This window comes from Lethenteron reissneri, chromosome 22, assembly GCF_015708825.2.
Source record: "Lethenteron reissneri isolate LAM-NWPU_2019-01 chromosome 22, ASM1570882v1, whole genome shotgun sequence".
Taxonomy (NCBI): domain Eukaryota; kingdom Metazoa; phylum Chordata; class Hyperoartia; order Petromyzontiformes; family Petromyzontidae; genus Lethenteron; species Lethenteron reissneri.
This window is the reverse complement of record NC_083800.1, coordinates 3,076,495-3,088,984: the sequence shown is the minus strand read 5'-3', so window position 1 is coordinate 3,088,984 and position 12,490 is coordinate 3,076,495. Positions and strand designations below refer to the sequence as shown.

The 12,490-nt window shown below is 44.8% G+C and overlaps 1 protein-coding gene across 3 annotated transcripts in view; it reads right to left on the bottom strand.

Moving 5' to 3' along the window:
* Positions 1-718: 718 nt before the first annotated feature.
* Positions 719-12,490, bottom strand: part of FAM184A (family with sequence similarity 184 member A) — a 49,314-nt gene continuing 37,542 nt past the window's right edge. The window contains exons 11-22 of one of the 3 annotated variants that reach the window (XM_061556342.1): positions 12,191-12,312; positions 11,455-11,605; positions 10,736-10,777; positions 10,176-10,388; positions 9,686-9,839; positions 8,914-9,041; positions 7,507-7,691; positions 7,104-7,250; positions 6,181-6,298; positions 5,954-6,058; positions 5,283-5,545; positions 719-3,484 (exon numbers count right to left, since the gene is read on the bottom strand). In XM_061556342.1, the coding sequence (XP_061412326.1) occupies positions 3,403-3,484; positions 5,283-5,545; positions 5,954-6,058; positions 6,181-6,298; positions 7,104-7,250; positions 7,507-7,691; positions 8,914-9,041; positions 9,686-9,839; positions 10,176-10,388; positions 10,736-10,777; positions 11,455-11,605; positions 12,191-12,312 (1,710 nt within the window). In that variant the 3' untranslated portion in view covers positions 719-3,402. Of the gene's footprint in view, positions 3,485-3,731; positions 4,741-5,282; positions 5,546-5,953; positions 6,059-6,180; positions 6,299-7,103; positions 7,251-7,506; positions 7,692-8,913; positions 9,042-9,685; positions 9,840-10,175; positions 10,389-10,735; positions 10,778-11,454; positions 11,606-12,190; positions 12,313-12,490 lie in introns of those variants that run through there. The other 2 variants (XM_061556343.1, XM_061556344.1) reach the window with 2 other exon arrangements.

The following is a 12,490-nucleotide window of genomic DNA, read 5'->3' as shown; positions in this document are numbered from 1 at the left end:
CAAACTATACTACTACACAGTACACTACTATACACTGCAATACACTACACTGCTATACACTACACACAACTATACACTACATACACTACTATACACTACACACCACTACTTTACACTCCACACCACTACTTTACACTACAATACCATACCTGTCAACCCCTACGGTTTACCCCGTATTCTTTTACATGGAAATTTAGTTGTCATGTCCATACGGCATAGACTTTTCAATACGAGCAACAAAAACATATATTTGTGTTTCTCTTTTGTGATGGGACTTTGTAGGATGAACGTTGAGATTTATAAGGGCACGGGGTGACCAATACGGTCTGAATTGGTCTAATAAGGTCGGCACTGATAAAGGGTTGACAGGTATTGTATATTACAGTACTGCATTTCCTCTTTAAACTCAGGCAAGTTTAGTTATGTACATTAACTGGGTTCATCATGGGACCTCCTTTACCAGTTCCAAAATATACTAATAGGGGTTTTCCCCTTTTTTCTGGCAACAAATTATCAAAGTATTGTTTTTTGTTTGCATTTGACTGCAAGTATTGTGGTTAATGTAAGCATGATTCCTTGCAAAAGGTGTCAGTTTTGTTGCCAGAAAAAAAGGGGAAAACCCCTATTAGTATTAACTGGGTTGTTAGTATTAATCTGTATGTATATTCTATTGAGTTCAGTACCAAACAATTGTTCAACGTTTTATTTTTGCCCGAGATTACAGCACAGTTATAAATGCAAAGCCATTTATAGGTTCCTTTATGTACGGTAATTCTATATGGGGAGACAGACGAGTTTGGACTAAAAGAGCAGTCGAATTTGATGTAATAACATTACTTGATTGGCCACACCAAAAACTTTCACGAAAACAATTCGATTTTATTGACATCCAAACATACCATGCCGGGGAATTGTATACACAGAACAATATATACAAAGTGTGCACTTATTCATTGAATACACGTGTCCACTTGTGGCAACGAGATAGTAGTATATATACATCGCATTTATTATCGTAGAATTGAGCAAAAATTCAATTAATAACACAATAGATCATTGGTGGCCAATTACACCAAATACAATGATCCCCTGTATAGCCTGTAACAGACTGTTGGGGCAAGTGCTGTTAGCGAGTAGCACCTATGAAGGCCGACACGGCACGAGGGGGTTGGTGGCCAGCACCACGCCCGGCCGCCTTTGTCTCCCCAGTGGCGTTGCTTACACCACAGCACACCAGGTACTCATTTGGGGCTGAGTCGACCTAGGGGAGAACCAGGACCGGTTCAGATAATCGATTCACCAGGAAGCTATGGTCAACAATTACAAAAAACATTTTCAGTAAACGAGCAAAGCTACTTTATGCGATCGTTAAACATTTAGCTTTACGCAACATTCCAACCGCTCTTTAACTATAATTTTCTATAGTAACTGAACATTTAAACACAGCCAACAATACAACACACGAAAATGCATTCTGGCATTAACTCCAGATTCATGTTACTTAAGCTAAATGTGTGATTTTTTTGTTCTTTTAACGGTTGGTTATCGATTAGAATTCAAATATCCGAGGTCCGCGTGCATCTCAACCTTCAGCACACCACGTGACTCTGACCTGCGAGTCACGTGCTCGCCTATAAGGAAAATATTGTCGCCCATGTAGCCAAAGCCACTACACTATTTTTGTTTTATTTTACCAGCTCAGACCCACGCCGCTATTAAATGCCGATGATATTGTTCTAATTTGATCTTGAGATCAACAAACAAATCTTCTTGCGATCCAGGTGTGGATTAGGAGTGAAGTAATGGCCACTACTGCAACAGACCAACCCCGTGACCAGACGATTTTCAGTTTTCTACATTCATAACATGGTCAATCTCAAATTGCATATGTATATAAACATCAGTCCACGTGTTGTGTCGTGGATGCCATATGAGGCAAATAAATGTATTGTTTATATGTTACCACGACAGCCTCACTGATTCTCAACTCTTTTCCATGAGTTTAGCATTGGGATGCTTTGCCAACTCCTCCTCAATGAGCACAGTGTTTTTCACAAAGGGTTCGTGGAGTCGGTGGCGATGTTGAGCTGGATGTTGATGGTCGACGTAAAGAACTGACAATTATTTTACCAAGCGGGAGGAGATGTATTGAACGCAGAGGGGGCCAAGGATGGATCCTTGTGGAACAGCATAGCACAGGGGTTTCAAAGGAACGCAAACCAGACAAGTATGTTTGCTACACCTACAATACACGTGCTTATGGAGGTACACTGCGTACAGGCCTGTTTACAACATCGCTTTCCTGTTGATCTTTTTAAGCATTGACATTCAATTTCATAGTCAGTAGACTTGGCAGTAGCACGCTTGTCTTCTCTTCCATACAAAGCATCAAATGCTACAAGAAGTATTTGCTATGGCATTCAATTGAGAGCACCCACCTAATAATGTGCAAACGTCAAGCATTTAAATTACTACCACTGCATAGTTAACATTCTATATTAGTTCACAGCAAAATATTATTTCGAACATTCTATGTTTAGGAAATATTAAATGTCAGTTGTACAAAGCATTGGAGGTATAGCATCAAAATCCAACAGTCTAGGAACTTCTGTGAAGTGTACCGTAGTGTGTATACTATATTGGAAATAAACTGATGTCAGATACCCATCTCCATGTGGATCACCTAACGTAGATGCAGAGGACCAGCTTACATCTGAGTTGTGCTGAATTCAAACTAGGAAAATACATGACTTAAGGCATCAGCAGGATTACATTTCCCACCGAATACTATATTACAGCATTATGTACATTTTTTCTCAATGAATATTGTCTGGGTCGTTTGGAGACTGGAGTGGTTACGTGACAGGCTAGTAGTCACGACCACAGGATGCATACGCAGAATCATCTCCTAGGTCGCTGACCCAGATATACCTGGCTGAAATTAATCCCTGGGCATCATACAATACACAATGACATCTGCATGTGTCCATGCACCAAATATTACAGTGTTTTTTAAATAAATGTAAGCATTTTGTATGAATTATTGTTGTTTCAAGTGGTTAGATTAAACACACATACATTACAATGATCGACGAAGCAATAATACTGTCTGGCAACGGATAAAGTCCTTTAAGGTTTTCAATACAGCATTATGTACATTTTTTTAAACATACACATCCTGCAACAATACTAATTCTATTTACTTGAGCGTAACACTGCACATATTAGCAAAATGACAATTTTATTATATTAACACATTTGTCAACGCATCTTTAGGGTTTTTTTATACACAATTTACAGCCCCCGATGAACGCTGTTGTAATTCATGCTTGGGGATTAAACCACGTAGAAAAAAGTGGAAAATCCCCGCTGATGCTGAGCGGCAGCTGGTGGGCGCACTGTTCAGAAGGAGAAATAACGTGTAAACCACTCCTCGCGCTGCGGGTCACATCCAACCTCCAGAGCGGCCTCATCCGGGATGGAGCTAAAAAGAAAAGGGCAGTAAAGACAGTACACGTGTATGCACCAACACAGCACGTTTCAGTTAAAAACAATATATATATTTTAAAACATAGCTTTGTAGCCTGTTAGCATGACGACGGTATAGTGTTACACACCACGACTTGATTAATCGATATTAACTTGTGCAATGAGTAGAAGACCGAGCAAGAGGTAAATTGACACCTTAAAACCAATGAGGGGGAAAAAATACACCAGCCACACCTTGCAAGCTGTTCATGCCCTTGCAGTTTATTGAAAAAGCAATTATCAAACCACATGCATTAACAAACTCCCAAACAGGCACTTTTGCATACCATAGTAGAGTGTAATGTGTTTTGGGGTAGTCAAATAATTTTTTGTTTTTAAAAACCCAACCCAAAAAGAGGTGTATAGGTCAGATCTAGCTAACGTTTGTGCAAAGTTACAACATTCAATACAGTAGCATAAAAAAATCATTCAGATCGTTAAAATAATAATTTACAAGCTTCATACTCTGTTAATTTATGAAGCAATAAAAGGTGAATGAGCTTGGAAAATGTAATTCACATAATGCGAATCACAGTAAAACATCACTTTGATGTTTAAACAGGCACATGCACACTCAGGCATGAAAGCAAATAAAATATTGTAGTGCTTCCTCTTTTGGCAGAAACTTAAGGGGTGGTTCTAAGACAACACAGTTTAACCTTGACCCGTTCAAATGTACCTTTTTATTGGTTCATTGAAACTCTGAATGGAAGACATGCTTTAAGAAAATAGGTGAATTGAACGAACACTCATAGTAAAATGCTTGTAATTGTTCCAGAGTTTGACTAAATTTGATGAGCAAAGTAAGTGCTTGTTGAAATAACGAACAACTCAACTGTCCTGTAAAGGGAAAAACACACTTTAAAGGTGACATTTCAAGCAATGACCCTTCTTCGCAGCAACTCTGCTACGTAACAACTCTGCTATGAAAAAGGGTCATTGCCAAAAATGTAAATTTTTCCCACTTTAAGGCAGTTTTGTTGACGAATATCTCGAGTTTTTTCTTATTTGTGCTTGTCCATCACTGCCAATGCGGTTTCACAAAAGATATAATAGTGCTTGTTACGGAGGCTGGGAGCCCAGGTTAATGGTGTGCAGGGCACACGTGCAAGCTCGTCTTCAGAACGGACAAACAAAGCGCAGGGTCAGGATGCAGGGGAATTCGGCTCAGCCTCCCAGCACACAGGCAGCGCTGGGGGCACCGCCCGGAATCTAGGGAGGGGGGAAGGGCAGGGGGTCACGTGGTGGGTTTAGAGGCAGGGGACGGTAAAGGCAGTTAACGGCAGAGCAATGCATGCATGCAGTCCGGCTCGTGGAGGGACCAACTTTTAATATCAAGGTTAACATATCACAACACCACACACGTAGAGCAGCAGCTAGTTTATTCCATCATCGCACTTTCGCATTCAACACAAGGCCTTTGTATCTTAAATATGGCCAAAAAACACCGCAGGCGATACATCTGCACCAGAAGAGCTGGAGACAGATATACAAAGAAGGCCAGGAAAACACGTGCTTATCCTCTCCCTTCATTTCCTCTAGTTCCTTACATCCTTTCAATCCAGTGGCGTAGCTATTGAGTGTGCAGGCAGTGCAACTGCACCGAAGCCCACGAGCCGCAGGGGCCCATGTGCCGGGCTACGAAGAGGGCAAAAATGAGACAGGGGGCCGCCAATCTCATTCTCTGCATCGGGGCCCATTGCCCCATCCACGCTATGCCGCTGCATCAATCGGTCTCATTCTGGGGCACTTACCTGAGCGACTTCTTGTGGTCGCCCGATACCATGGCTGCGGGCGGAGGGAGCGGGCGCGCAAGCGGGAACGCTCGCTCGTGCGTGGGCAGGCTGGGGATGGGGCTGAGCCGGCTCGGCCCATTGGAGAGGGCTGTCTGCAGCATGCTACCGCCGCCCTGGTTGCCGGCGTTGCCTGCCGCCAAGCTTGAATGCGCTGCCTCCAGCTGGCTCAGGTTTGGCGCGCTCGTGAAGCGGTTGGGCAGCTTCTCCGAGCCCTTCTTTTGCTGTACGACGACACGCGAAAGGCGCCGCTCACACATCCGGCCTCCTCCAGGCAACGATGCCCCCCCCCCCCCCCGCCTTTGAGTCTGATATTAAACATATTACATTTTTTCACGCGGTAACATAAGCCAAAGGGATTTTGTTAATTCAACCTACTTTTCGAAAACAAATGTTTGATAAATGTCAAAGATCTGCAGAGAACAGGCAATGCATTCCAGTCACTCAAAACAATCATGTGGAAGAATGATGGTAAAAGCTGTGAAAGGCATTTAATAAATTAAGTTCTATTGTTCCCTATGTCACTAAGTACATTAAAGTGATTAATTTGAGCAACTTTGAGCCATGAGCACATGTATTGACTGCTTAAAATCCGAATAACCGAGTAGCACAGGAAAATGCCAAGAAGTGACCTTCATGAGAGGATTGATAACCCCAACAGTCGGGTGAGCGTTGAACATCTTGTTGAAGTTCGTTTCCCGGTTCACCAGCTCCAGCTGGTAAAACTTCTTCTCCTCCTGTGGAAGTTCAACATTGCTGGAGTCGATAACATGCAGGGATGAAGGACAGATGCTTTATATATTTTTATATGCATATATAACTGTGAAAATTACCGCAGGAGATAGACACACAAACGCACCACAAGTTTTTTGATCAGCAGCTCACGGTCGGACAGAAATGCCCGCAGCTCCGATATGAGCGTCAGGTCCTCGGGACGAGCTTCCCTTCGCTCGTACCGCTCCTGTGCCTCCTCGATCCTGTGCACGCACAAGCACTTAACACATCTGCTTCTTCGAAGCCAAACGTTTAATTTCCGCACTGCGTAGGCTCGGCTGCTTGGATTTTCCTTCTCTATATACTTCGAGTCCGTGTCTATCTCGCATAGTCCGGCTCACATATCTATATCACCCTCAGTCTCCTCTACTGCTGTGCCTGACACCGGTGGCATTTGCAGAGCCTTTTTGATTCCAACTTCTTTGTATCTTCTCAACATATGCCCAAGCCATTCATCCATTGAAACAGATTCATACGCTCCACGAATCATGTAACGGATCATACGCATAAGACCACGATGATTTGAAATCGTATATATTTGTGCCACTGTAGATTCTACCGACTGATATAACCGTAGATTTTAGAAAGGCAAACAAAATAAATTATATTTTGATGCCAATTTCGGAAAATTCCCTGAATTGTAGAGGGGACAGAATGTAACATGCCTATAAATAACCCTTTATAATAAAATTATGCCACAATAGCTCGTGTAAAAAAAAAAATTAGGATTGCATCAAGTTTATAATCAACATCAGGATTTAAAATAATCTTTCAAAGGTCGTAACGCACTTCTGCAGAGTGTGTTGCTCACAGATCCCTTCGTATTAAGCAAAACAAACAAGCGTGCCTTCCTGTATATCCACATATCACAGCTATTCACACGTACTGCATGACCTTTGACAAAAGTTATCAACATAATCTTAACACCTCCCCACCCCCGCCAAAAAACTCTACAGTCTAAACATTCAGGTGTGTTCGTGGAGGAGCGAGCACCAAGTCGGCACTCACGCGATCTCTAACACAGAAATCTTGTCTTTGAGCAGCTCCTGGGCCTGGTTGAAGTCTCCCAGCATGCTCTGCTTCTTGCGCAGGTGCTCCGCATTCAACCGGTTCATCTCCATCTCCAGCCTCCTGCCAAACTCCTGCTCCTGTACGCTGATTTTGTTTGAGTAATTAAAGCACCTTATAGGAAAATTATGAATCATTATCATAAGCCATGATCAATCCACTGCTGATTGAAGACCTCCAGAAGAAGTTGACATTTCTCAAGGTTCTGCGATGTAACATCCTTATTATAGTTTTGGCCTTCCCCCGCACCTCTGATTAGCACAGTTGGCTAGGTAATGTGTGAAAGAAGTTCTACATGCATAGAATTGACGCCAAATAAGGTTTAGAACCGTGCGAATCTCACCTGATCTGCTGGTTAGTTTCACTCCTGATCTTCAGCACCTCCTGCCCCTTGAGCTCCAGCTCCCTGGAAATGCTGGCAATGTCACCCCGCAGCCGAGCCACCTCAGCCTCCAGCTGAGCCAACAACCGCTCCTGCTTTTGCCCCTCATCCCGCAGCCTCTCGGCCAGGCGTGCGCGCTCCTCCTCCTGGGCGAGACAGTCCATGCGTCACGAGCCAGGCCATGCTACACGTCGATATTCATGTAAAATCCTGACAATTCTTGTCACTTTCCCTATTTAATTGTGCCATCAGTGTCATGTCATGAGACGTAGTATCAATTCAAATTTCCCGCAGAGCAGTGCGACCCTTTTTATTAGAGAACGGCCCACAGAAGCGGATATTACAGACTAACCTCCAAGATCCCTTCAAATTACCTTCCCACCCACTCTGCCAAAAGGAGCAATATTAGTTGAACGACAGTCAAACCGATATATTTAATTCTCAGAGCTGAAATGTAGCCAAATTAATTGCAGATCCAAATTTGATCTGATGGCATGTTATTCTTATTAAGTCACTGTGACCAAACTAAGAGCATACTAAGTGTATTCGTAGCCAACCGTGCTAATTGGAGGTGCGGCGAAAGTACAACACACTAAACACGAGAAGCAGTTAAAAATTAATTTGTTTTCAGGCAAGCATCAACTCACAACGTTTGGAACCCCAACTTGAACTCAGTCGTACCAGCGCAGCACTCTGACCCATGAGCCACCTAGCCACCTTCACATTCAATCAAACGTATCGATGTATGCAGAGAGATTTACATTAGATTCACACTAATAGTATATTATATAAGATCAGCAAGGGTATGACGCGTCCGTTACTCTGACCAACCCAATGTGCTCTCTAGTGCGTTAGGATTGTTTATCTGAACATGGAGCTGGGAATGGTGGGGCCATTTATCATGAAGCTGTAATACGTCTAAATGCACACACGACTTAATCCAAGTAGTTACATTAACAATAACTATGAAACACCTCTTGACGATCCTGCGATGCAACAATTCATCGTGCACCTGTATGGATGTATGTATGTTAAACTTCTTTCACACCGTACATAGCCAACCGTGCTAATCGGGGGTGCGGGGAAAGGTGCTAGATGGATTGTTAGATCGCATGGCCATGAGTTAGCGATGGCTTAGGAAAACCTTCATCCAGCAGCGAATTGATGATGGCTGAAAAGCAGTAGAAACCTGCACGTGAACTGCTTTCAGCACTCCACCTCCTTGGTGGACGTGCACTCGGACGCGTTCCAATCCTTGGCTGCCACTCCCTCATTATTCATAACCATAGACGATCATGCACATGGCACGCAAAGCAGATGTGGTGCAGCCCACGGAGAGAGAGAGAGAGGTAGAGGGCATAGGCTGACCTTTAGGCGGGCAGCTGTCCGCGCTTGTTCCAGCTCGAGACGGATGGCCGCCAGCTGCTGCTGGTGCGCACTCCCCGCCCGCTCCATGCTGGCTGTGTGCTGCTGGGACAGCTCCACGCGCAGCGCCTCTATAGGGGGGCGCAAGCACCCGATGGCGACGTTTACACGGAAGAAGCAGGACACTTTGCGTGTGTAAAGTATTTAGCTGGGCCAGTTGGCGCACACCTGCAATCCAGCACTTTGGAGGCAATAATTTGTATGCTCTAAAAAGAAGAGTCATTGCCCGAAAACGTCACCTGTTATATATATGTTTTTCTTTTAACGGTGTAAGTATACGCTTGTCTGCAGAAGCAGGAGAAATAAATATATTGAGAGGGCCATGTGCAGCGCTCTGCCACTAGGTGGCGCCTGTGACCAATGTGACATTGCCTGGAGCGTCAAGGCTGGGAAGAGGAGGATACTGTATTGTGGAACAGGCCACGTGACTCTCGTTATAGACCACATCATTGCACAGACCACAGTGTAATTTCTAATAAATATGTATACATGCTTTGTGTAGGTGCTCAATAGATTGTAACATAGCTACGGATTGGGAAGTCCTTCGTATAAGCTAAAAAGCCTACGTGTTCAAATGATCATGGATGCTGATGACTGCCTCTTATTTACACAGAGTAAAGTCTGCTTGTATGAGGTATGTCTGTGTATATATGGGTGGATGGACGTGTGTGCACATGCACATAAGCTGCACAAATCGCACAACCGCGCCGCGTACCCAGCTCCCTCTGTTTTTTCTCCCGCCAGCGCTCCCGCTCCGCGCTGAGCTCGCCGTGGGTGCGATCGAGCAGGGTTGCCACCGCCGTGCCATGCTCTATCCGCAGTGCCGCCAGGGCCTCCTCGCGCTGCTGACCTAGACGCTCCTCCAGCTCCTGAAGCGGACCGTTGCCACGCACGAGGGATGCACCTCATTCCACGTCCGTGCACGCGTCGCGGTAAACAGACCAATCAGTAGCTTAGCCGTTCAGTGTACAGGCGGTGCTTGTGCACCGGGGGCCTATGGGACAAAGAGGCCCAGGAGCCAGGCTATGAAGAGTGAAAAAGATTCGATTGGGTGGGCAGAGGGGGTGCATTTAATGCCTTGCACCAGGGGCCCATACCTAACCATGCTACACTTTGGATTTCCAGGTGGCAACCACTGTGCAACATTCAAACGCAGGACGCGCACCCGGGCCAATAAACTTGTTTTACGCAGGGACGAGACTCACGGCATTTTTGCGCAATCTCTGGGCCTCCGCGGCCTGCGCGACTGCCCGGTGTCTCTCCTCGATGGCGGCCACACGCTCCTCGTAGTCGCGCTGGGCGTCGGCAAGGTGTTCGCGCGTGCGTTCCCTCTCCAGGCCGTACTGCGCCTGCAGGCGCTGCAGAGAGTCCTGCGACTGCGTCAGCTGCAGCTCCAGGTTCTGCTTGAGCAGCGAGATCTGTCGGAAGTAATGAGCCATGTTGTGCGCGTGAATGTCGGTCCTAGGTTGCTCACCTCACGGGGCCGATGGGAAATTCTCAAACGATCGAACAGGTGGACCAAAACATTTGTAATAAATGTAAGTAAAACCCATCCACTAATAATAGTAGCACAAACAAGAACAGATACTTGAACGGCACGCTTGAAGTGCAAATAAACATATCATATGCAATCCATGCAATTGTAGGCACATCAAATCCATGACTGTAAATGAACCTGCTTTGTACAATGTATGGGGTCATGCAGGCTTGCTCATGATGCATTGCCCATGCACATGCCTCTCCCATGCCCACCGTCCTCACTTACGTTGGCAATCGCCTTCTGCAAGCTTTCCCCTAGAGATTTTCTCTATGCATCAGAAGGAAACATGTCACTGCTTTGCACTATTGTCAGCAACAACAAAAAAACAATTAAACACAATTTTACTTTGTTCAACCGGGACTATATTTATTTGAAATTGATGCATACCTGTATTTTGTTAAAACGTTATCAGCTATCGATATCACCAGTTCGGCCCTCACTTCTCAAATTGGGATGTTTCTCATTCTAAGTATACAGCAGTGAAAGGGGAAGAAATCAGTCCAAAATGATCTGCTGAAATATTAAAAAACCATCTCAAAGCAGGTGTAATAAATGTTAGCAAGAAAACACTGAACGCTGTCATCCGCACTCCATCCATCGCGGGCATTTATATCTCCCGTATCCTATATGTATGTATGTTGAACTTCTTTCGCACCGTACGTAGCCAACAGTGCTAATCGGAGGTATGGGGGAAGGACAACAACACTAAACACAAAAAGCAGTTTCTAAAGAAATTCATTTTCAATCTAGATTTTAAAAGTGCATAACTCCACTGGCTTCCTAATATCCAAAGGAAGAGCGTTCCAGATGGCCGCAAAAGCACAAGTACCTTCATGTGAATATAATAACAATCGCACACCTATAAGAACACCCCGATAGCTATGAAACTACCCACCTGCATGCTTAAATTATTCTATTGTACGGGCAAGTCGCCCGTTCGTCACCTGGTCAAGAAGGTCCTGGATCTTGCGCTGCCAGCCGTCGCGCGTGGCCGCCAGCTCCTGGTCCTTGACCTGGCTCAGCTGCTCCAGCGCCGTGCGCTTGCTCTGCGCGTGCTGCGCCTGCAGCTCCTCGCGCAGCCGCTCGCACTTGGACCTGGAGGGACGCGCACGACGCGGCAGCGCCGATCGCAAGGGGTGCCGCGGTGGCGAGATGTTATTATCTGCCTCGCCCGACGCAGCTATATTTGGAGTTTGCACGTCCTCCCCGTGGTCATGGTGATTTTTCCCCGGATCCTCCGGTTTTTCTCTACACGTTTAGAATCAATGTGCGTTCAGAGTATTTTGCTACTGCTACAAATTTCCACGTGATAAGCCACTTTACTTGAGCTATCATTTGTGGCCAGGTCACTCCTCTGAAAAAAAGCTATGAAGCTCAGTGGGCCTTACCTGGTAAGATAATAATAGTTGATAGGCAATGCTTTGGCCGTGTTGGCGACTTTGGGATCAATAATAATTGATTAACAAACAGCATCCCACAGGACCAAATATACGCACGAAAGAAGCCCAACTTACACACACAAATAAAAACCCTACTCCTACCAAGAAAAATAAAAAATAAATAAACATACGTCTAATTAAAACACTTCCGAAGACAAACACGTTGGAGAGTGTTACATATTCCATGTATGCAGATACTTTTATCAAATGTGTTAAATATGCATCAGACCTGTATTCTTACCTCAAAATCGCCTCCCATTTCTGCTCCAAGTCACGAGTCACCTGCTCCAGCTTGATCTTCGTGTCCTCCTGTAGTGTGGAGACCTTAGTCTGATGCTCCTGCTTCTGCTCATCATTCTTTTTCTGCACATACACAAAAACACAAATTGGAATTTAGACAAGAGTTGGTTGGGTATTACAGAGGACTAATGCAGAGCACTAAGCCGGAACGTATAAGTTCCTGTATTCAAGAAAACCGTACTGCAAAGGGCATAACAATTTCATAAGAGACCAATTGAAATGACTTCCAAGGTATTTTGTG